Source organism: Malaclemys terrapin, chromosome 21, assembly GCF_027887155.1.
Source record: "Malaclemys terrapin pileata isolate rMalTer1 chromosome 21, rMalTer1.hap1, whole genome shotgun sequence".
Lineage (NCBI taxonomy): Eukaryota > Metazoa > Chordata > Testudines > Emydidae > Malaclemys > Malaclemys terrapin.
Window position 1 is genome coordinate 1075298 of NC_071525.1, and position 23472 is coordinate 1098769.

At 59.6% G+C, this 23472-nt stretch overlaps 2 protein-coding genes across 6 annotated transcripts in view; one reads left to right on the forward strand and one right to left on the reverse strand.

Annotated features, from left to right (window-relative positions):
* Positions 1 to 19033, reverse strand: TDRD10 (tudor domain containing 10). Of its 5 annotated transcripts, none has more exons than XM_054010953.1 (13): positions 18999 to 19033; positions 14456 to 14484; positions 13532 to 13608; positions 11884 to 11945; positions 11144 to 11214; positions 9314 to 9500; positions 8771 to 8813; positions 6538 to 6619; positions 5818 to 5965; positions 5088 to 5233; positions 3874 to 4028; positions 694 to 764; positions 1 to 326 (listed from the first exon to the last, which is right to left on the reverse strand). In XM_054010953.1, coding segments are annotated over exons 2-13 (1113 nt in total). In that variant the 5' UTR covers positions 14458 to 14484; positions 18999 to 19033; the 3' UTR covers positions 1 to 257. The 5 variants fall into 5 exon arrangements, with proteins under 5 accessions (XP_053866928.1, XP_053866931.1, XP_053866925.1 ...); XM_054010956.1 differs by lacking the exon at positions 18999 to 19033 and adding an exon at positions 18709 to 18971 and having other exon boundaries at positions 9341 to 9500; XM_054010950.1 differs by lacking the exon at positions 18999 to 19033 and adding an exon at positions 18709 to 18971.
* Positions 15485 to 23472, forward strand: part of SHE (Src homology 2 domain containing E) — a 13363-nt gene continuing 5375 nt past the window's right edge. Inside the window, exons 1-4 of the mRNA XM_054010948.1 lie at positions 15485 to 16393; positions 18077 to 18203; positions 22359 to 22673; positions 23190 to 23349. Of these exons, the coding sequence (XP_053866923.1) occupies positions 15926 to 16393; positions 18077 to 18203; positions 22359 to 22673; positions 23190 to 23349 (1070 nt within the window). The 5' untranslated portion in view covers positions 15485 to 15925. The remainder of the gene's footprint in view (positions 16394 to 18076; positions 18204 to 22358; positions 22674 to 23189; positions 23350 to 23472) is intronic.

The following is a 23472-nucleotide window of genomic DNA, read 5'->3' on the forward strand; positions in this document are numbered from 1 at the left end:
GGCCTTTCCAGGGTCCATTTAATAGTCAGGTGCCAGAGGGACAGTTACCAGCTCCCTCACAATTTTACAGAAAAATCAAAACGAGATATCCCCTTTTAGCTATCACTAAACCTGGAGAAATAAGAGATGCCCCCTCCCCCCAATCACACCACTGCCGCCAGTTAATAAGGCTGGTTCAGGTTGAAGACGACTTTTCCAAGGTCCAGCAGTTCTCTGCCCCCTCCTGCTTTGGGCAGCTAGAGGCAGGGGACTTCAGCTCAGAGCTCCTGAGGGTCCCCGGCTTCCTCTTCCTCCTCGGCGCAGAAGGTGAATGTCAGGATGTGAGGCTGGCACAAGGCAAGTGGGGCAGAGTTAGCCGGTCTCTCCCACCATTTCCAAATCCCTCTACAAAGCTGCCAGAGGCCTCCCTCCCCCTCCTCCCGTTCCAGGGAAGCTGGTGTAGGATGGGTAAAGATCTCACAGAGGTGTGGGAAGGAGCCCCAGGGGAACTGGTCACTGCTGTACACACACCAGAAAGCTGGCTTGGGTATGTACGTTGGGTGTGAATGTCTCTAAACACTGGCCCAATGAAATATGACCCCAGGGTTGTGATGACAGACGGGACCAATGGTCCTGTGCATTTTGGGGAGGACAGCATCCTCTCAAACAACACACGAGCCTTTCACACACCCCAAGTGCTCAGGGCTATGTTACCTCCAGGCGAGACGGGCCAACCACCTTCCCTTGCAGGATTTGCCGGACCATGGGTCTTGCAGAGACCATCTCTAAAAGACAAAGAGGGTTCAGTGAGGTTCTGCCCTGCATCAGACGGAGGAACGCAGGATAGTAACTCAGCACTTTAAACAGCCAAGAGATTCCGGAGTTTACAGGGACCTGGCAGGTTGGTCCTGTGTATAGGCTGTGGGCCCGGGAGGTGGGAGACCCGGGGTTAAGGCCCAGCTCCATGTGACTTAATTCTCCACCCGTAAAATGCGGACATGGTACCCATCCCAGGGACGTTGTGAGGATACAAAGACAGGCAAATAGAAACCAGTGCTTCTGTTTCCAAGCATGCTGTGGCAGATCCCATTAACGAGGTGGTATTTTAATCAGAGGCATTAACTAGTGATGGCAGGGCGAGGGATGCAAACCAGCAGGAAATGAGAATTCCCAGAAAAGCCAGTACAAGGTGGGCTTCCCATTACACCCAACCCACACTAGAAGCTGACCTGCTCTGAGGAGCAGCAAACATTTTATGGGAAATTAGGAGTTTGTGATACGTCATCACTAGGCAGCAACCCAGCAGCAGGAGTGAGAAAGGAGAAAAAGGCATCAAAGACCTTCAGGGTAAGATAAGATCTACTATGTTCCTGGAAAAGCAGGTGAATGTTTTGCCACTGGGGCTGTAAGTATTCAAAGCAGAGAAAGCCACAGTGCTTTTACAGCTGCAGAGCGTTCTTCCAGCCCTGGTTTGCACCTCCACATTGGGAATTGGGGGATTTATACTGAAAATACTAAAAAAAACAGTATCAGAGGGGTAGCCGTGTTAGTCTGAATCTGTAAAAAGCAACAGAGGGTCCTGTGGCACCTTTAAGACTAACAGAAGAATTGGGAGCATAAGCTTTCATGGGTAAGAACCTCACTTCTTCAGATGCAAGAAATAGAAATTTCCAGAGGCAGGTATAAATCAGTGTGGAGATAACGAGGTTAGTTCAATCAGGGAGGGTGAGGTGCTCTGCTAGCAGTTGAGGTGTGAACACCAAGGGAGGAGAAACTGCTTCTGTAGTTGGATAGCCATTCACAGTCTTTGTTTAATCCTGATCTGATGGTGTCAAAATGTGCAAATGAACTGGAGTTCAGCACTTTCTCTTTGGACTCTGGTCCTGAAGTTTTTTTGCTGTAAGATGGCTACCTTTACATCTGCTATTGTGTGGCCAGGGAGGTTGAAGCGTTCTCAACAGCTTCCACCCCACCATCAACCTCAGCCTGGACCAATCTACATGGGAGGTCCACTTCCTAGACACCACAGTACAAATAAGCGATGGCCACGTTAACACCACCCTATACCGAAAAACTACCGACCGCTCCGCCTACCTTCATGCCTCCAGCTTCCACCCCGGACACACCACACGATCCATCGTCTACAGCCAAGCGCTGAGGTACAACCGCATCTGCTCCAACCCCTCAGACAGAGACCAACACCTACAAGATCTTCACCAAGCAGTCTCAAAACTACGATACCCACACAAGGAAATAAAGAAACAAATCAACAGAGCCAGACGCGTACCCAGAAGCCTCCTGCTACAAGACAGGCCCAAAAAAGAAACCAACAGAACTCCACTGGCCATCACCTACAGTCCTCAGCTTAAACCTCTCCAACGCATCATCAGTGATCTACAACCCATCCTGGACAATGATCCCTCACTTTCACAGACCTTGGGAGGCAGGCCAGTCCTCGCCCACAGACAACCTGCCAACTTTAAGCATATTCTCACCAGCAACCACGCACCGCACCATAACAACTCTAACTCAGGAAGCAACCCATGCAACAAACCTTGATGCCAACTCTGCCCACATATCTACACCAGCAACACCATCACAGGACCTAACCAGATCAGCTACACCATCACCGGCTCATTCACCTGCATGTCCATCAATGTTATATATGCCATCATATGCCAGCAATGCCCCTCTGCTATGTACATTGGTGTCACGGAGTGTGGGGGAGTTAGGGCCCTGCACCCCCGGCTTCCTGCGATTCACTGCGACTCTCAGCCAGCCAGTAAAGCAGAAGGTTTATTTGGATGACAGGAATACAGTCCAAGACAGGTCTTGCAGGCACAGACAACAGGGACCCCCTCAGTTAGGTCCATCTTGGGGTCCCAAGGCATCCCAGCCCAGCCCCCCTTGGGAGGTCAGAGCCATCTCTGCCTCCCAGCCATCTCTCCAGCCTGCTTCCCACACTCTCGCTGCCGCGACCCCTCCCACAGCCTTTGTTCAGTTTCCCGGGCTAAGGAGTCACCTGGCCTTCAACCCCTTCCTGGGTTCTCGTGTTACACCCTCAGGTATGCGCCCTCGGGCTGTCTCCCATCCTCCAATGCAGACTATTCCAGCCACACTTCCCTGTCAGCATTCACAGACCACAGTGAGAACAGGCCCAGTTCGTCACAATTGGCCAAACTGGACAGTCACTACGCAAGAGGATAAATGGACAAGTCAGATATCAGGAATGGCAATATACAAAAACCTGTAGGAGAACACTTCAACCTCCCTGGCCACACAATAGCAGATGTAAAGGTAGCCATCTTACAGCAAAAAAACTTCAGGACCAGAGTCCAAAGAGAAACTGCTGAGCTCCAGTTCATTTGCAAATTTGATACCATCAGATCAGGATTAAACAAAGACTGTGAATGGCTATCCAACTACAGAAGCAGTTTCTCCTCCCTTGGTGTTCACACCTCAACTGCTAGCAGAGCACCTCACCCTCCCTGATTGAACTGACCTCGTTATCTCCACACTGATTTATACCTGCCTCTGGAAATTTCAATTACTTGCATCTGAAGAAGTGAGGTTCTTACCCACGACAGCTTATGCTCCCAATACTTCTGTTAGTCTCAAAGGTGCCGCAGGACCCGCTGTTGTTTTTTTAGTGTAATGGAGAGACAAGAGATTAACCTTGCAGCTGGTCAAATGCAATTCACCTACCTGGCCAGCAAGTGACACTGCACAACCAGAAGGTTGTTTCTACCAAACTGAAGTTTAAAATCAGTTACAGACCACAGCTGTTGCCATGGGAGGCTGCAAAGGACCCAACGCCCCAGCTGTGCAAAGCGATCCAGGCAGAGCATCAGTGGGAACGGATCCCTTTGCAACATCGGGGCCTTATGCTAGCACCTTTTTGGAACATGAAGGGCTGGGCCAGCGGTTTTATGTCCCAGAAATCGTCTTCATCCAGCTTCCGCAGTGAGTTCAGAGGGACAGTGGCCGAACGGCCAAAGTCCACAAAGAGAACTACTGCAAGATCTTCCACTTTCTCCAAGACCCAGCACCTGTGAGGGTCAAACAAGAGAACGTGAGCCCAGAAAGAAGCTACAGGACCAGGGTTTAATACAGGGGGAGGTAACCTATGACACGCGTGCCGAAGGGGGCATGGCAAGCTGATTTTCAGTGGCACTCACACCGCCCGGGTCCTGGCCACCAGTCCAGGGGGCTCTGCATTTTAATTTAATTTTAAATTAAGCTTCTTAAAACATTTTAAAAACCTTATTTATTTTACAGACAACAATAGTTTAGTTATATTATAGACTTATAGAAAGAGACCTTCTAAAAATGTTAAAGTGTATGACTGGCGCATGAAACCTTAAATTAGAGTGAATAAATGAAGACTCGGCACCCCACTTCTGAAAGCTTGACGACCCCTGGTTTAATATTTGTCCTGCAAAGAGGAGGGAGAGAGAGAGGCCAGCTGACTGCCTCAGGGGTTAGGGAATTTTTGTTTTTTTTTTTAAACAGTGCAGCTTAAAATCTCAGCAAAATGGAGTTTTGACTGCAATATTATCTCCTGCCATCTCAGTAACTCAGACCGGGAGAGCGAAGCCAGGGCAGGCCGGGACAATACCTGCATGAGAGACTTTCAGGGAAGAAGCCAGGTGAGACGAGCTAGTTCTGGGCACTCAGCAGGGGGCGCCTTTCACCAGCATAGTGCGAGGTGACACCGTGTGGCTGGTGAACCGCAAAGCTTGGCTAGAGCGACGTGTGCTTTGTTTGAAGGCGGCCGGGGGTTCACCCCAACATGGGACAAACCCCAGCTTGGATAATTGCACTTGCTGAGTTCGACTGCCCCTCTGCCTGGGAATTCCCTGGTCTCAGCAGCGGCCAGGCGGTGCTGGCACAGAGCGGCTGCGGCTCGGTAATGGGGACAGAGGCTCCTGCACGTGGTGAAGGTGCGCTAAGAAACCTGCAGACCAGGAAAGTGCCACATGCCCTCCATGCACAGTGCGAGGGGAACCGATATCAGCGAATGTCCCCCCCACTCCCCCGCCCCTTTGGCCCCAGCGCTGCCTCTCGCCCAGCCGGTCCATTCTGAGCATGCAGCTTGTTCCCTAAACCTGTTCCACGCCGCGCCGTCGTCCCCCAGAATGCACTCTGCCATGCACCGGGTCCCTCGCTGCACCGCCTGCTTCGGCAGGTAGGGCTGCTTGGATTCCTCTTCCGCCAGCTGGCAGAACAGCTTGTGCATGTTCGAGTGACTTTCCTGCCGAGGAAAGAGCAGAGCACAGCACCCACTCAATCCCACCCCTCGCGCCAGGCTGCCAGCGCGACTGCACATCCACCACCACTCACTTGTACTCTGGTGCCAGCCGAGGTTCTCCACTCCCCCCCGCATCCAGCCACTCTGGCTCACTCCCTTTGCAATTCAGCAAATCACGCTTAGCCCCCCGGGATTTCAGCATGTCCCTGGCTTGGGAGCGAAGACCCCAGAGCAGAAACCAAACAGGGCGGGGGGAGGGATTGGAACTTGATCCCACGGTGCCTTTTCCTCGTTACATTTGAGCCTTGTAAATTCAAAGCGCAGAGTTCCCAGTGTGAAACCGTGCTTAGAATGGGCATCAATCATCCCGTCCCCGGAAATCAGAACTCCCTGCGGTTCCCTTTGCACATTTGGCCTTTTCCTCGTGGGCCTACATAATCATTACGCAGACTGCTTGTAGACCCCCCAGGATGGGCTAGCCCAGAAATACGCGTGTTACAGTCGGATACACGCACCCCAAGAACAAGGCGACCGTCTCACAGGGGCTCCGGTGAAAGGACTCACAGCCCGGCTTTCCCCATGCCTACCTCTGTGAGGTGTATGGCCCAGAAGTACGGGGTCTGTGGCAGAGCATCCGTCACCAGCAGCCCCGCCTCTCCGTGCAGCTTTGCAATGGACACCAACCAGTTCAAATCCTTAAAGCAGTCTTTCAGCATGAGGGCCAAGAAGGAACCCCTGGAGTGGAAACAAACTAGCTTAAGTCAGCAAAGGGAAGGCTTCTCACGTGGTGCAGCCCTTCGCAAGGTGGGGGAGAGAGGGTGCGATCTAGCCAACAGAACGCTTCTCGTCCCTTTCTCTCCAAGGCCCTGCATGCTCATTGACAGGCCTCCAGCAGCGGCTCTGTCTCTCTTCACCCACCAGCAGATTCGACAGGTGCCAAGCGAGGAGCAGCGGCTGGAATGAATTCGTTCTAAGAGTTCCGAGACGACTGAGTCTGGCAGGGGGAGGAGAGGCCGAGGCACAGGTTGTGGGGTGGGGGGGAATCAGGGGCTAGGTACCCGGGTCGGCGGAGTTATGGCGTTTGAGCTATTGGGGAGGAGGCGAGCGGATTGGTGCACTGGCCTGGCCTGGCGGAGGTCAGAGAACTGAGATCCTCTAACGAGGTTACCAGCAGGATGGAACGTGGCCACCTCGGCCAAGCAGCCAGGACTGAACGAGTGGCAGAGTGAGGAGCATTAAACGTCACAGCGTCGTTATCCCAGAGCCGGTGATGCTGGCAGGCCGGGGTCCCTGGCACTGGGGCTTACCTCATTTCCATGGGAACCGCGTAACAGATCTGCCTCACTGCATCGGGAGGTGCCGGCTGCAGGGTTTGGTTCTCTGCCTTTGCTAGGAGCAGAGGAAGAACAGGAGGGTTTGAGATTTAAACGAGCCCTTTAATTAAAATCCGCCAGACGGGATTTCAGTCGCCTTCCCCTCCTGCTCCGGGAGCTCGCGCGACTGCTGGAGAAGGGGTTTAGAAACCTTACAGCGAGATTTAACCAGAGCAACTGAAACGTGCCCAGCGGCATTGGTCACCCCCAGAACCTCCCCCAAATTAGCTAAGCCAGTCCCTCGTGCGACCGAATTCCCTCGTCCCCAGCAGGCCCACGTGCACCAGTCGCAGCCGCCTTTTCAGGCAGGAGAGTTCTGGTGTTTGGAGCCGGTTTGGTGTTTTGGCAGCCACAGGGTGAGCTGCTGACAACAGGGACTAAGGAACACACAGGCGAGCTCCTGCAAAGCCACGAACCCAGGGGATGTTCCCCTTTGAGACCGGCAGGGGACACTTGGGAATTCGATGAACAGCGAGCAGATCAGGGTACAGGTGGCTGCTGAATTAGAAGCCACTCCAGGTTCCTGGGCCTACCAGCCTGTGCAACCTCCAGTGCCCCTGGGTCTAGGACAGGCCAGCCGACGGGGGGGGGCAGAGGGGACAACTGACCTTCCTGCCCGCCCTCGCTCAGCACCGCTCCGGGAAGCGTCCGGAAAGTCCCTGCGGCCCTGGGGAGGGGGTCTCCACACGCTGCCCCCGCCCTGAGCACCAACTCCACAGCTCCCATTGGCCAGGAACTGCAGCCAATAGGAGCTGTGGGGGCGGTGCCTGTGGGCAGCAGCAAGCGGAGAACCCCTGCCCCCCCCCCCCCCCCCCAAGCAGCTGCTGCCAAAGGGTGTGTGGGTCGCTTTCAGGAGCCACCCGAGGTAAGTGTCGACCCCCTGACCTTCTCCTGTACCCCGACCCCCTGCCCCAGCCTAGAGCCCTGCACCCAAACTCCCTCCCAGAGCCTGACCCCAAACCCCCCCCCGCACCCAAACTCCCTCCCAGAGCCCACACCCCTCCCCCCCCACACCCAAACTCCCTCCCAGAGCCTGACCCCGAACCCCCCCGCACCCAAACTCCCTCCCAGAGCCCACACCCCTCCCCCCCACACCCAAACTCCCTCCCAGAGCCTGACCCCGAACCCCCCCCTGCACCCAAACTCCCTCCCAGAGCCCACACCCCTCCCCCCCCACACCCAAACTCCCTCCCAGAGCCTGACCCCTCACCCCTCCTGCACCCAAACTCCCTCCCAGGATCTGCACCACCCCCCCTCCAAGCAACTCCCTCCCAGACCCCGCACCCGTCACTCCCCCCGCACCCAAACTGCCCCCCAGGACCTGCACCCCTCACCCCTCCTGCACCCAAACTCCCCCCAGGACCTGCACCCCTCACCCCCTCCTGCACCCAAACTCCCCCCAGGACCTGCACCCCTCACCCCCTCCTGCACCCCAACCCCCCACCGAACCCAAACTCCCTCCCAGAGCCCGCACCCGTCACTCCCCCCGCACCCAAACTCCCCCCCAGGACCCGCACCCCTCACCCCCTCCTGCACTCCAACCCCCCCCCCCCCCCGAACCCAAACTCCCTCCCAGAGCCCAACCCCGAAACCTCCTGCTCCAGCCTGGTGAAAGTGAGTGAGGGTGGGGGAGAGCGAGCGATGGACGGAGTGAGGGTGGAGAGAACAGGGGTGGAGCCTTGGGAAAGGGGCGGGAGAGGGGCATGGTCTCAGGGAAGAGGTGGGGCAAGGGTCTTTGGGTTTGCGCGATTAGAGAGTTGGCAGCCCTACTGGGCGGGCACATAAAAGCCCTGGCCGTGCCGGAAGAACGCAGCGAAGCCGGCAGCTCGCTGGGCACCCATCAGCGCAGGCAAAGCACCGCTCGAATGTCAGGCATCCGCGGCTTGTGCATGCGGGGGGGCGGGCACTGACTGTTCTGCCCTGGGGCCCGGAATTGCTGTCCGGGGGCCTGGGCCAGGACATCTCCAGAGGCGTGTGGAACGAGCCCCTCCCTGATCATTCCTGTCACACACAGGCTGCTCCGTGCAGAGCAAAGGGGCGTGGGGCAGCCAGATAGCTCAGCTTACGAGCAGCCACCCAGCTTCGTTTCCCCGTGGGGGTGGGAGGTGGGGCGCTGCTGATGGAACCAGTGCCCGGAGGCAGCAGGCCGGGACCCCCCAGCGCTTACCCTGACTCAGACCAAGCTCTCCTCTGGGGACTCTCTCCAAAGCCTGCAAAGAAAACAGAGCTGATCTCACCATGCAAGACACGAGCCCCCACGGGCTGGAAGCGCTCAGAGAGCAGGAGCTCCCTCCTGCCCTCCCCACAGCGGGCAGCAGCTCAGGGCTGCAGGTGGTCGTATTCCAGCCAGCTCTGCGGGACAGGGAACATGGTGCGCCGACACCGGGGCTTTCCTCCAAAGAGCCCAGCGCACTTTGCAAAGGGGGGGGAGGTTATTCTCCCCTTACAACAGGCAGGTCTCTGACACTGCAGCCATCCCCCTCCCCGTTCTCCCATTCACAAAGTGACAGAGCTGGCAACATCACCCCGGCTTCCTGGTTCCCAGAGCCCGTCCTGCCTCCCACGCCCCCCTTCGGGCAGCAGCCCCCGTGTCTGACTGACATCGTGGGGAGAAGGGAAGGGCAAGGGACAAAGTGAGCACAGGGCTCGGTCCATCCGAAGCAGCCTTGGCCAAGCGTGCCGACAGGCGGCCTCCCCTACAGCTAGTTACACAGCTCAGAGCTAGCAGCAGCCCTACGGGCATTCCCACGGTGCTCTGGGTCCCAGCCGGGTCCTTCCTCCCGTTGCCTGCGCCCGTGCGGCTCAGAAACAGGCGACGTCCGTTCACGAGGTGCCCGCTGAAGCGCTGGATTGCGGCCTGCACCTGCTCAGAGGAGCCGAGATCTACAAAGGCATAGCTGGGGGGGAGGGGAAGGTGCCACGTTACCCTGGGACGGTGCACGCCCTATGGTTTATAGAAATATGCTGATGAGGGTGAATATGATGCAACTGGAATATGCTTCATGCAAAAGGTCTCTTGTAAGGTATCATTACAAAGCTTATAATCTACTGAATATATTCCTCCTATTTGTGTGCATGTATCATTCTTTATCTGAAGCTAGAAATATGAAGTACAACTCTGAGGTCCTCTTGTAATTATCCAAAGTGTGGGCCATTAATGGTGATTTAGAATCTTGATGGCTCCCACTGATTAGGACAATTGTTTGTAAATGGTTTATTTACCTGCAAGCCTTCCTGTGGACAAGTGGGCCAGCCCATGGGGAATGGAGACTAGGGGTCTTACAGTGACGTGTGACCATGGCACCTGATACTGGAATCCATCTTAAATCTGGTACTTTTCCATTTAGAAGCAGGGGTGGGGGCCCAGAGAAACAAGAGTCCCGCCTTGTGCCAAAGCTATAAAAGGGGGTGGAGCAGGACAAAGGGGCGGCCAGTCATGAGAAAATCCCTGCTTACCACCTGAGATGTCTGCTGGAACTAACAAGGACTGTACCAGGGGAAGGATTGGGCCCAGCCTAGGAAGGAGTCTAGTCTGTGAAAGAAGCTGATTGGAACAGCTCTGAGGGTGAGATTTACCTGTATTCAGTTTCTTAATGTATTAAGCTTAGACTTGCGTGTTTTGTTTTATTTTGATTGGTGACTTACTCTGGTCTGCCTGTTATTACTTGAAACCACGTAACTCCTACTTTTTATCCTTGATAAAATCAGTTTTGTTTATTAATAAACCCAGAGTAAGTGATTAATCCCTGGGGGAGCAAACAGCTGTGCATCTCTCTCTATCAGTGTTATAGAGGGCGAACAATTCATAAGCTTTATACAGAGTAAAATGGATTTATTTGGGGTTTGGGAGCTGGGTGCAGGAGGCAGGTGACCTGCTGAGCTGTTTTCAGTTAAGTCTGCAGCTTTGGGGGTGTGGTTCAGACCCTGGGTCTGTGTTGCAGCAGGCTAGCATGTCTGGCTCCACCAGGCAGGGTTCTGGAGTCCCAAGCTGGCAGGGAAAACGGGCTCAGAGGTAATTTCCACACGTCAGGTGACAGTCCCAAGGGGGTCTCTGTGACCGAACCTGTCACAGACCCATCCTGCTGTGTCCAATAACAAGAAGCTAGAAATGGCCCAGCAATGAACAAGTGCCACTGGGCGGACCCGCAGGGAGCTCCCGGCAACGAGCCAGACTGCCATAGGGCGGAGAGAAGCCCAAATCAAGGGGCTTAAGTTATCTCCAGGAACTGTACCCAAGACCCTACTCCTCAGGCTGCCTTTGGCCTCCTGTCGCACTAGCTTGGTAGGGACTCGGGGGCGGGGGGGCAGGTGGAGAAAAGCTTCCAGGGTGACCCCAGAATGTTGTTCTGCTGTTTCTGGACAGAAGGGAGAAGCTAGGGTGCCAGCGGGGGGCTCTTCCGAAGACACTCCCTAGAACGAAATAACTTGATAACTACCACGACCACCCAATCTGCGGAGCAAGCTAAGGAAAGGCCATTTGCTCTCCCAGGGAGTGGGGACTACAGAACTACACTGAGGGCAAAAGGAAAAACAAACCTACCTTCTCAACCCGGAATGGCACCTTTTAATACGCTGCGGGTGGAAGTCCCTGAGCAGGAGCAATATGTCCTCCTGGGAAAGCAAAGGAGCCCACGTTAAGGGGAGAGGCCTCGTTACAGCAGAGGCACTGACAGCGGCCGCAGCAGGCGGTTTATTTGGAAGATTCAGGACAGCGGTTTCCCACAGGGACGGGAGCGCATTTTATTTTGGGTGAGTCCAGCGATCGTCTGTGCCGAGAGAGGCAGCTGACAAGGCTGCAGCGAAACCTGTTACACACAGAACAGCCGGCCCTGGAACGGGATCAGCGTAACGGGTCACGCCAGCGGAGCAGACACCAGCTCCTGGTTCAGAAAGACGTACCGTAGGGAACGGGAGCAGAGTAACTATGGGGAGCAAGATGAAAGTTCCTCCTGCCCTGATAAGAGTCACGGCCATTATATTAAACTGCTGGGTTCCTGTTGCAGGTTCCCCCCAAGAGCATCGCTAATCCCATGACCAGCACCAACCTGCCACCTCCGTGTCCGCACTTACACAGGAACAAGTGCGGATGTTTGCAAGCCAGCTTTCGTCTCCCTTGGAAGATTATTTGGCGGCAGAGCGGGGAAATCAATCCGCGTAACCGCATTTCACAAAGAGTTAAAGACGGCAGACTACGTACGACTCGGTGGGACGTCAATGTTAACTGCTTAACTTATATCACTAAAGCAGAGAACGCCCCTTCCAAAACAGCGATGAAGATACCTCCTTCATTTCAGGCGGGACATTTCCGACATAAACTTCCGAATCCTTTTTCTTGACGACACCTTGAAAAACAAGCAAGAAAAACACCGAAAACTCCATTTTGTGCTTCCGGCGAAGCAGGGTCTTGACAAGCTTACGGATAAGGCTGAACGCAAGTTGCAGGCTGCAATTTTCTTCCAGAAACAGCAACTTTTTTTTAAATAATTGCAGCAAATTTGACTCAAATTTTGGCCCAGTCATCCAAGCATCATGCCTGCCTGTGAGATCCAAGCAGGACACGCAGGATCTCCTCTGTGCCGCTGCCCTGCTGCGGGAGGAGCACACCTGGAATCGCCACATTAACAAACTGTGGCTATAACTTTTGAACAACCAACCAAACAACTTTCTTACAGCCTTATTTGTGGATTAACAAACCGGAGAGTGGTTTGAAGTGGCCTCAGGGGAAAGGGACAAATACCTATTTTGGTAAACAGCTCCCCCTCAACGGGTTACACCGACAATTATAGAAATACATTTTGGGCTAAGTTCTGATGATGGACATTAGCCAACAGATGCTAACAATGCCAAGAACTTTATTGTTTCTCTTGCATATCTGTGCACCACACACACACACGCAATATCTCTGGGGCTTTAGCTACTTTACTCCTCAAAAGATCAACAAGCTCTATTTTGACACCATCAGATCAGGATTAAACAAAGACTGTGAATGGCTATCCAACTACAGAAGCAGTTTCTCCTCCCTTGGTGTTCACACCTCAACTGCTAGCAGAGCACCTCACCCTCCCTGATTGAACTAACCTCGTTATCTCCACACTGATTTATACCTGCCTCTGGACATTTCCATTACTTGCATCTGAAGAAGTGAGGTTCTTACCCACGAAAGCTTATGCTCCCCATACTTCTGTTAGTCTCAAAGGTGCCACAGGACCCTCTGTTGCTTTTTACAGATTCAGACTAACACGGCTACCCCTCTGAAGCTCTATTTTAGTGACAATAAAATGCATCTTTTATCTTAAAAGCCAAAGATGGATTCCCCCGTCACTCCCACCCTCCTGATCCAGGTTTTGGTTAATAGTTTGCAGGATGAGATGCCTGTTTCCCTTGAAACCCTGTGAAAGGGTTTATCATGGACATTCAGGTACAAACTTAGGTCTTGGTCCTGCAAAAAAATGACCCACGTCCTTAACGTCTATTCAGTTTAACATCTGCATTTTATGGGTTTAACCGTTTGCCAGATTAAGGATTTAGCTTGAACCACCACCCATGGATTATTTTATATCCCGTTGGTTTTGATAACAAACAAAGAGCAAAGTTGGTCACTGCTAAGAGCATGAGACTGCCCCACAAAAGCGCCTGCAACTCTAACGACGGACTCGTTTGCAATATTAAAAGCGCAGTTGTAAGACGGACACAGGTACAAGAGAGACCCGGCCTGTCACAGGACACAGCTGTACATCACACAGAACGGCTGTTTGTAGAGATCCTGCTGCAGCATTAAGCTCTGTTTGAGCAGTGCAACACACAGCATTAAATCCTGGACACGCAGAAAGTTAATGATTCTCTCGCCTTCTCGTGGAGGATGCAAAGTGAACAGTCACCTGAGCAACCCCAGCAGTGGCGAGGAAAAGGAATCAGGGTCTGAGTTTACCTGAGTATTTGAACTGCTCCGGTTTCCCATTCGGCTTGTGGGGCTGGGGAGGACCCCAGCCACCGTTGTTGCTTGCCCTGAAACGGCAGAAGGAACAGAGGACACGCGCGCTTTGTGACCTTCTCACCCACGACCCTACAGTCGTAATGTGGAAGGAGGGTGACGTGAGAGGGAGCTCTGGGCGCTCAGCACCGCTGGGAAGATCAATAAATCAAGCCAGACACTCGCTCAGGGCCCTGGGGCAGTGCAACATGCCACACCCACGATTCACCCCTAGCTCCAGGGCCTCTCTCTCGCGCGTGTGTGTGTTTCAAGCCTTCATGCCACCGAAATAACCTCAAAACAGGACCAGGGCCTAGATTCACAGAGCCCAAGGCCAGAAGGGACCACCGTGGTCATCACCTCAGTCCTCTGGCCTAGCACAAACCAGACATTAGAACTGCCCCAAAATAATTCCTAGAGACGATCTTTTAGGAAACCGATGCTGTGACCTGTCCTGAGTTTGCAGCAGCCTGAAACAGGTGTGAACTGAGCTGTGCCGATGCCAGCGGAGGGCCGCACTGCCAGATTTAATTCCTGCTAAAGATTTTCTGAACCTGCCTCTGGACCTGGGGATGCTGCTGCAGAACTGGGATCCACCTGGCCATGGGGCCCGATACAAGTCTGAGCTGGGGGCCGGAGCTTTGCGCTGGGAGGGCCGCCCCAGGGACGGGGTTGCCCATGACCCTCCCCAAACCGAGTGGTGCCTGGGGTTGCAGCACCACAGAACCCCATGGGGCTCATTGCAATGCTGGCGGCAGGGGGGCAGGAGCTGGGAGGGGCATTTCCCAGCCCAGAGCCAGGAGAGCCCCCCAGCCCCAGCCTGACAGACACCGAGCCCCCCAGTTCCCCGCCAGCAGGAGCTCATCTCCCCCAGCTACTCACATGGTTCAGGGGTCACGGGGCCCAGCAACCTGCAAAGAGACCAAGAGAGACCCAGTGAGCGTCTGACCATGCTGCTCCCAAGGGTGGGGCTGGCCGGACCCAGGGAGGGGCCCGCAGAGCTGTGCCCACCTCAGACAGGTGTGCACTGCTGGGCACCCCCACCACAGGGCCCCACCTGGGAGGGGCACCAGGGGCCTATGGGGGGGGCAATTTCCCTCCCGGGTCCCCCCAGAGGGGGACTATATAAGGGGGCCAGTTAGCCCCAGAAAGCCACAAAGGGGAAGGGGTGGGACGGTTCCCCGGGGGGCTCCGATAGGGAAGGTTGGGGGGGGGGGGCTCAGCCCCGGCCCTGGCCACAACCAGCCCCCGAGTCCCAGGCACCTATCGGGGCCCTGCAGCCCCGGTTTCGCCGCTGGGACAGGGCCAAGCCAGCCCCATGGCCCGGCCCCGGGGTGCAAACCTGGCGGGCGGGATGAACCGCCACCCCCGGGGAGCACGAGCCGGCCCCGCTCCGGAGCCCCTAGTACCCGGGTGCAAGCGGCGCTGCTAATTGCAATTAGTCCGGACATGTGGCGTTTGCCCGCGCTGCTTGCACGTTCACTGCCTGCGTGCAAAGCCGGCGGGGCGACCCCCCCCGTGCACCAGCTGCAGCCGTTGCGCGGGGGCCCCAGGGCTCCGCGCGCTGACTCGCAGCCGTGGCCCGTTGGGCGCAGTGTGTAATGATCACCCGCGCGCGCAGAGGCTTCGCGCTGATTTACAAAGCGGGCCCGGCGGCAAAGCGCGCAGCGCACTGACCGCGCAGCGCGCGCGCCCCGACGCCGCTGGAAATCGCCCTGCTCCCTGCGCGGCAGGTTGCGCCCCCTGGCGGCGGGGGCAGCTCTCTGCAGGCCGGTCCCTGCGCCGCCCCCTCCGGATCTGGGCGGGGAGCCCGGGCAGCGCTGGCCGGCGGCCGCGGAGCTGCAGGGAGCGAGGCGCAGGAGACACGGAGCCGACCCCGCTGCGCTGCGCCCCCGCAGACCCCCTCCAGGCCTCGGGGCGCCCAGCAGCGCTTCGTGAGGCCCCCGGGGCGGGGCGACGGACCTGGAGCGACCCCATCTGCCCCCCCGGCGAAGGAGGCTCCCCACCCCCCTTCTCCTGCAGGTGACATTGTCTCCCCCTCCCGCTGCACCCCCATGGGTTAAGGACCAGCCCCCCCCCCCCCCGAGTGACTCCCGCTCCCCACCTCTGCGATGGGGGCCCCCTTCCCCTGACTCTCCCCCCCACGCCGGGACTGTGATTTACCGGGGGCGGGGGGGAAGCAGGACCCCCCCTTCTCCCCACCCGCATCCCCTGCTGGCACGGAGCTCCCCCGCGGGTGGGGCACGCGCCCTCCCCCCAGCCACCAGGCTCCAGAGCCCCCCCTCCCCACCAAAGGTCACAGCCCCCTCCCTGGCATCTCCCAGCCATAGCCCGGCAGCCCCCCCCCGCCCCATGGCGGCCAAGTGGTTCAGGGAGTTCCCCTCCAGTCTGAAGACGGCTTCGGAGCGGGCCAGGCCGGGCAGCGGGAGCTTGGGCAAGCTGTGCAGCGCCTCCCGGAAGCCCCTGGGCCCCGCCGAGCCGGGCCCCGGCCCAGTGCAGGGCAAAAACCGCAAGAACTCGGCGGCCGAGCTGGGGGGCTGCCGGGCGGCTCCGGGGCCCGGCAAGGATGGCGGCAGCAGGCTGTCCCGGGACAACCTGCAGGGGCTGATCCAGGCGGCCACGGGCAAGATGCGCAAGAACTCACGGGCGGAAGGCAGCCCCCAGGAGGGCGCCCCCAAGGGCCCCGGCTGCAGCACCTACATGAACCGGCTCATCAAGGTGGACGCCCATGAGAAGAATGGGAAAAGCTACCCCAGCGGTAGCCCAGCGCCCAGCCCGGCGCCGGAGGAGGACAAGGGCAAGACCCCTAAACAGGAGACGGTAAGGGGCCGTGGCCTAGCGGGTAGCGCCCGGGGCTGGCGCTCACGGGAGCTGTTGTGTGGGCTTGGGGAACTCACCCAGGGGCGTCTACACGGCAGCAAATGGCTGTTCTTAACTCGGGGTCAGCCCCCCGGGAAGACACGGCTGCTCCGCTTTTAACGGGCGTTAGCAGTGCGGGTTCGCCCGCAGGCCGCCCTCTGGGCTTTAGCTCCCGCTGCTAACCCGCGGTCAGGACGCAGGGGCTGCGTACCCTGAGCCTGCCCTGTGCCTGGGAGGGGACAGTGCTGCCCTGCCGGATGGATGAAAACCCCGTTCGCTTCGGCCAAGTACTGGTGCCCCGAGGGAGCCAGCGCCCCCTGGGAGAGCGGCTGCCCCTGTGCTTGGCAGAGCTCTGGTGCGTGGCATTGGGCAGGTCACGTTCTCATTCCCTCTCCCCGGATCCTGGGAAATGAGGGACCCCAGAGCAGGAGGCGGCTTTCAATGCTGTGGGCTCAGCTGATTAGCCCGGCTCTGAGCCCTTTCCTAATTCCCTTTATCCCAATCTCGCTGTAATCTGCCAAAGGGAGAATAGGCGCTCTGTCCCCCCAGCTAACTGATCCCACGCTGACCTCGTTAGTCCCTGCTGGCGGGGCTGCTCGTTATGAAAAGTCTGGTTGGAAGGACCCCGTTTGCTGGGAAGTGGGACACGCTGGGCTAGGGGCTACGGTTTAGCTAAATAAAGCGCCTACGTCCTGGAATCGGAGAGCCCCTGGCAGCGCTGGCCTGAACCTGGGTCCCGACCTGCAGCTCTCCTGCTGCCCAGACAGAGGTGCCCATGGCTGGTCAGCCCTGACCCACAGACTCCCCCCCCCGCCCGTTGGCTTCTGCAGCCAATGGCCTCATTAATCCCCTACTCTCTGCCCCCGCTGGTACAAGAGCCTTCGCCTGGGCGCCCCCCACTGCCTGGAACCCACGCGGGTCTCGAATTCAGGGGGCTGCGGTGTGCTGGGCGCTGCACCGATGCAGAGGCCTTGTCTTCTCCAGGGACACTGCCGTGCTGCCACGATCCCCGTGGGCACAAGGCCATTGTGGTTGTCATGTGCGTTAGCAGGCTCCCCGCTAGCATCACCACGACCGGCCAGCATCTGTGACGGCTACAGGCTGCCTGGTCTGCCCTGGGAGCTCCCTGTGTGTTGGCTGCGGTGTCGTTGGGACGCATCGTGAGAGAGGGCTCATGGGTCTGAACAGGCAAAGTGTGGGAGGAGAAACTGAGGCAGAGAGGGGGGAAGGGACTTGCCCAAGGCTACCCAGCAGGGCAGGGGCAGAGCAGGGGATAGAAGCCAGGTCTAGGTTCTAGTCCAGGGCCCTCCCCACCAGGCCACACCACCTCGTCTCTCTGTCCCTACCAGCTTCTGATTCCGCTGGGATTATATTGTCTCCAACCGTGAAGCATTCCTGTCACCGTGCGTGTGAACACAGTCGTGTCGCACGGTTGTGCCAGCAGCACCAGTGGCAGTGAAGCAGGGCCTGGAGCTGGCAGGGGTGCTGCTGAGCTCTCTGGTTGAAGGTGTGGGGCGCTGTGGGGCCCAGCACCGCTGGAAACACAGGCCCTCCCACCCCATAACTGGGCGCGCTGATGCTGTGGCCCTTAGGGGGCTTGTGGTTGTCCTGGCCGACGTGTTGGGAACTCTTTGCCCCCCGCAGGTCATCATTCTGGAGGACTACGCCGACCCATACGACGCCAAGCACACCAAGGGCCAGCGGGAGGCGGAGCGGCTGGGGGAGAATGACGGATACATGGAGCCCTACGACGCGCAGCAGATGATAACGGGTGCGTGGCCGGGGAGCCCGGCGGGGCTGGCGAATGCCAATTTGACCCCGGGAAAAGGGAAACTCGGGGCGGGACGGGTCAATGTTGAAATTGGATATTTAAATCTGCCCCCTGCCAAATGGGGGAGGCTCATTCAAGTGGCATGAGGTTCTCTGCAGGGGGGATATTTGCAGATGTTAAAGACCCACCCCTGAAGCCAGAGCTGGGTACGATGTGGGATTGCTCCAGGCTGGGCAGACTCCATCCCTGCAGCAGCCCTGTGGAAACGAAACCGAGCTGGAGCAGGAAGCCGGCTCTTCTGTTTCCTGTTGCTCTGCGGGGAGAGATAAGGAGTCGAGCGGGCTCTGGCCAGGGCCTGACCCAGGGGCCGATGGACTCTGACCTCCGCTCACGTCCCTCAGTGAAGGGAAGTGAAACAAGCAGCCCCCGGGGCGGAGAAGAGGGGAACGAAACGGGGAATCCCTCGCGATGGGCCCGATCCTGGCGTTCAGAGCTCCCATCGTACCTGGAGTCCTTGGCCTTGGCCAAGGGGGGGCAGGCTCCAGAGCTGTGTCCCCCTGGGCCTGGGCCAGTTCGGTTCCCTCCCCGCTCTCGCCTGTGTTACTAGGCCGGCCGGCTCGGCTCCGCTGCACAAACGCCTGGCCAGCGACAGCCCCAGCGCGCGCCGGGCTCCTTCCCCATCCGGTGAGCTGGCTGGCTCCTGCCTTCGCCCTGTGCCGGCCCACCGGGGCTGGGAGTTTTTCGTTCCCAGTGCTCCCCGGGGGTGGGAGCCTGTCTCTGCCTTCGGTCACTGACCTGGGGGGTGGCTGGGGAGGCTTGGAGCGTCGCACGTGGACTCAGGGGAGGCTTGGAGCGTCGCACGTGGACTCCCAGGGACTGCAAAGCTCGCACGGCGTGAGTGCACGAAGGAGCTTTGAATTCCCCGGGCTACTGCTAACACCCATGGAAACCCGATTGGTGCCTGGCTGTGGGTCAGGTCTGGGGACACTGGTGTATTTGCGAAGTGACTAGCACAGCAAAGGGGTGTGTCCGCCCCCTTCCCCCAGCTGGCATGCTGGGCACGTGGCAACTCGCACTGCAGCACCTCTGGGGCAGGGTGCGGGTGGTAATCGGTGCCCGTGAGTCCACTCTGCTGGGTGGGCGACGCCTTGGGGAGAAGGGGGGGTGACCTGCAGGGGGGAGCAGAGTTAGGTGCCCGGGGCTGTTTGCGGCTGGAGCCTTTGAGTCCGTCCTGATCACTGCCGGGTTCCCTGCCCCGATTCTGGGCCCACACCCGAGTCTCGCCCCAGTCGGTGGGGCTGGAGCAAGTGTGTAGGGACTCTGTCAGTCGGGGGCTTGGCGCCGTCCCAAACCCAGGGTGTGTCCATCTGGAGAGTCCAGGCCTGGAGAGCTGCAGCTTCCACTGGTCAAATTGCAGGGCTTCAGCAGAGCCAGGGTGCCCCGGGCTGGGCTAGCAGGGGCTGTGGGTCGGGAGTGAGGGGCACTGGCAGAGCTGGGTGGGGTGCCCCGGGCTGGGCTAGCAGGGAGTGTGGGTCGGGAGTGAGGGGCACTGGCAGAGCTGGGTGGGGTGCCCCGTGCTGGGCCAGAGGAGGAGCTGTGGGTCGGGAGTGAGGGGCACTGGCAGAGCTGGGTGGGGTGCCCTGGGTTGGGCCAGAGGAGGGGCTGCGGGTCGGGAGTGAGGGGCACTGGCAGAGCTGGGTGGGGTGCCCCGGGCTGGGCTAGCAGGGAGTGTGGGTCGGGAGTGAGGGGCACTGGCAGAGCTGGGTGGGGTGCCCCGGGCTGGGCCAGAGGAGGGGCTGCGGGTCGGGAGTGAGGGGCACTGGCAGAGCTGGGTGGGGTGCCCTGGGTTGGGCCAGAGGAGGGGCTGCGGGTCGGGAGTGAGGGGCACAGGCAGAGCTGGGTGGGGTGCCCCGTGCTGGGCTAGCAGGAGCTGTGGGTCGGGAGTGAGGGGCACTGGCAGAGCTGGGTGGGGTGCCCCGGGCTGGGCTAGCAGGAGCTGTGGGTCGGGAGTGAGGGGCACTGGCAGAGCTGGGTGGGGTGCCCCGTGCTGGGCTAGCAGGAGCTGTGGGTCGGGAGTGAGGGGCACAGGCAGAGCTGGGTGGGGTGCCCCGTGCTGGGCTAGCAGGAGCTGTGGGTCGGGAGTGAGGGGCACTGGCAGAGCTGGGTGGGGTGCCCCGTGCTGGCCTAGCAGGAGCTGTGGGTCGGGAGTGAGGGGCACTGGCAGAGCTGGGTGGGGTGCCCCGTGCTGGGCTAGCAGGAGCTGTGGGTCGGGAGTGAGGGGCACTGGCAGAGCTGGGTGGGGTGCCCCGTGCTGGGCTAGCAGGAGCTGTGGGTCGGGAGTGAGGGGCACAGGCAGAGCTGGGTGGGGTGCCCCGTGCTGGGCTAGCAGGAGCTGTGGGTCGGGAGTGAGGGGCACTGGCAGAGCTGGGTGGGGTGCCCCGTGCTGGGCTAGCAGGAGCTGTGGGTCGGGAGTGAGGGGCACTGGCAGAGCTGGGTGGGGTGCCCCGTGCTGGCCTAGCAGGAGCTGTGGGTCGGGAGTGAGGGGCACTGGCAGAGCTGGGTGGGGTGCCCCGGGCTGGCCTAGCAGGAGCTGTGGGTCGGGAGTGAGGGGCACTGGCAGAGCTGGGTGGGGTGCCCCGGGCTGGGCCAGAGGAGGGGCTGTGGGTCAGGTTGGAGGGGTGCTGGCAGAGCCGCTGTGTGAGCTGTCTCAGCACGTCTCACGCTTTCGCCTCCGAGGTTCCCCCGGGCGTCTCCGTGGGCAGCGTGCTGAGGGTGGTAGCTCTCCCGGGCTGTCCGAGGGGCAGCAGCGGGGGCACGGGGAATATCTGGGAGCTCTGCGGTTCCCTCGAGCCCAGGGAATCGCGGTAATTTACAGCTCGTTTTACAGCCAAGTCCCCGAGCAGCAACTTTCTCCCGCTGCCCTTTGAAAAATACATCCCACGGGCGCCTAGCAACCCGGCGTGTTTGGCTGCCCGGCTCCCAGCACAGCCGCCCCAAGTCAGTGCCGCGCTGCGCTGGGCCCCGGCTCGCCCCGGCCAAGCAGCTGGGCGGAATAACAGGAAACGAGTGGAGCGGAAGCTGGAAATGAAAGATTTGCTGCTGGCTGATGGTTTTTTTCCATGCAGGGCACTTTGTCAGGCCTGGGGCGTCGGGGTTCGCGGTGGACGGAGAAGGGTTGGGGGTGGGCGGGCGGGTGGTTTTATTGATGGCTCGGCTGTGCCCGCGTGGGCCCCGGCCGCAGGGTGGGCTCCTGTTTGGTAGGCGCTGGGCAGGGTCCCTGCCCCACGCTGCCCACAGCGGGTTCACATCCCTGCTCCTCCCGGATGAGGGAGTTCGGCCCTGGGCCCCCTTCTCGCCGGGGAGCAGCTCAGCTCCGTGACTTGGGGGATAAGGGTCCCGGTGCTGAGTGTGAACATGGAGGGTGGCCCGTGATGGGGGCCCGGGGCGAGTCCCCAGCCCCTGGCCAGCTGCATGCATGTCCCGAGCATGATCCCAGCCCGGCTTCGCTGCGCCCGCTGGCCTGCCCCGGCGCAGGGGCTCCTATCGGACAGCCAGGGCGTAGCTTCCTGCCTGCATTTCCTCCGGGAGCCCGTCCGCACGTCCCACTCCATTCTCCCAGCAGGAAGGATCCCTTTGCAGCTCCAGGATTGTTTCTGTTCCCGCGGCGCCTTGGGGAGGGGCAGAGAGACCCCAGACCTACCCTGGCACTCATCGGTACCCCAGTGCTAAGCCCTGGGGGACACGCCCTCTTCCCAGCCCCACGGCTAGGACTGTCTTCCCAGCCCCATAGCATTCAGGGACAGCACCTCGCCCTTCCAGCTCCATGTGCCGATGTCTCACAAAGCAGCGTTAATTCCTTGCCTCCCGGAGCTTGGCTTTGCAGAGCCGGGGTGTTCCCAGGACCAGCTTGGGTCAGCCCTTGGGTACTGGCCTGGCCAGCGCCTGCGGGAGCCCGTGGGAGTCTCCCAGGGCGGGGCGTGTTGGATTGAGCCCTGACATTGCAGGTTCCAGGGTGTTCACCCCCACCTTTGGGTCTGGGGGTCACCTGGGCATTATTATGGGGCAGGGGGCAGGCCCCCTTGCTGCCCTCTCCCCCCACCCTGCCTGCAGGGCTCTGGGGGGCTGCCTGACTCTGGTTCTCCCCTGGCCTTTCAGAAATCCGCAGGCGGGGCTCCAAGGACCCGCTGGTCAAAGCCATCCTGCTGCTGGACGGGCCCGGGGAGCCGGGGGAGGGCGGTCCCCGGCCGGACGCGGCACCCAAGCGGCAGGGCTCCAAGGAGCAGCTAGGGAAGGCCCCGCCGCAGCTCTATGACACCCCCTATGAGCCCGGGGAGGCACCGGCCAGCACCCTGCAGGACAGGAGGGCGCGGGTGGTGGACAGCCGGCTCCCGGAGAACGACGAGCGCCCTGCCGCGGAGTACGAGCAGCCCTGGGAGTGGAAGAAGGAGCAGATAGTGAAGGCTCTGTCAGGTAGGGGGTGGGGCTGTGGGGCACTGGCCAGCGGTGGGGGGGAGAAGGCTCTGGCTGGTGGGGTACTGGGGACTCTGGGGCGGGCGGGGCGGTGGGCCTGCAGATGACAGAGGCATATGGGCACATGCCTGGAGCCTGCTCTCAGGGCTGCAGGGGAGCAGCCGTGGGGTCGCTCTGGTTTCCGCATGGCCCCAGGCTGCCATGGGGAGCTGCCCCACTCTCCTGCTAGCAGAGGCCAGGGACTGGCTCTCTTAGCAATATGCCAGGGTGTCCGTCCACGCCATGCGGTGCCCGTGTCCAGTGGGCAGCGCCCTCCCCCTGGCAGGGGCCCCGGGGCCCGTCCTTGGGGGTGAGGAGGGGATCTGGGCTCCCGAGCTGCTGGAGAGAATCTGGGCTGGGGAAGCCCGGGAGCTGAGGTAGGGCAAGCACGAGGGAGAGGAGCGTGGCCCATTCGGGGTGGGGAGAGTCGGGCACTTCTCCCCATTGCCGATCGGCGAACGGAGCCCTTCCTTCCAGTCCAGTTTGAGGGAGCAGAGCGGGCGGGCGCCCCCAAGGATGAGGCGCTGCGGCAGCACCATCGCCAGAAGAGCTGGACTCCCAAGACCCTGAAGCCGACGCTCCCAGACCACGGCGAGGGCGAGCGAGTGGACCCAGCCCTGGCGCTGGAGAAGCAGCCGTAAGCCCCGCCCCCCTCTCCTGCCCAGCCCCACGCCTGTTCCCCTCCTGCCCACCCCCTTGCCCGACCCCCCCTCCCCTGCCCAGCCCTGCATCCCAGGAGCTTCCCAAACAAAACGAGGCT

Excerpts from the sequence above, each read along its gene's own strand:
- TDRD10 (XM_054010953.1), bottom strand. Across the intron at positions 11,215-11,883 it reads TCCCGCCTGAAATGAAGGAG|GAGGACATATTGCTCCTGCT; the intron begins GTATCTTCATCG and ends TTGCTTTCCCAG. Across the intron at positions 6,620-8,770 it reads AGAGCTTGGTCTGAGTCAGG|CAAAGGCAGAGAACCAAACC; the intron begins GTAAGCGCTGGG and ends CTCTGCTCCTAG.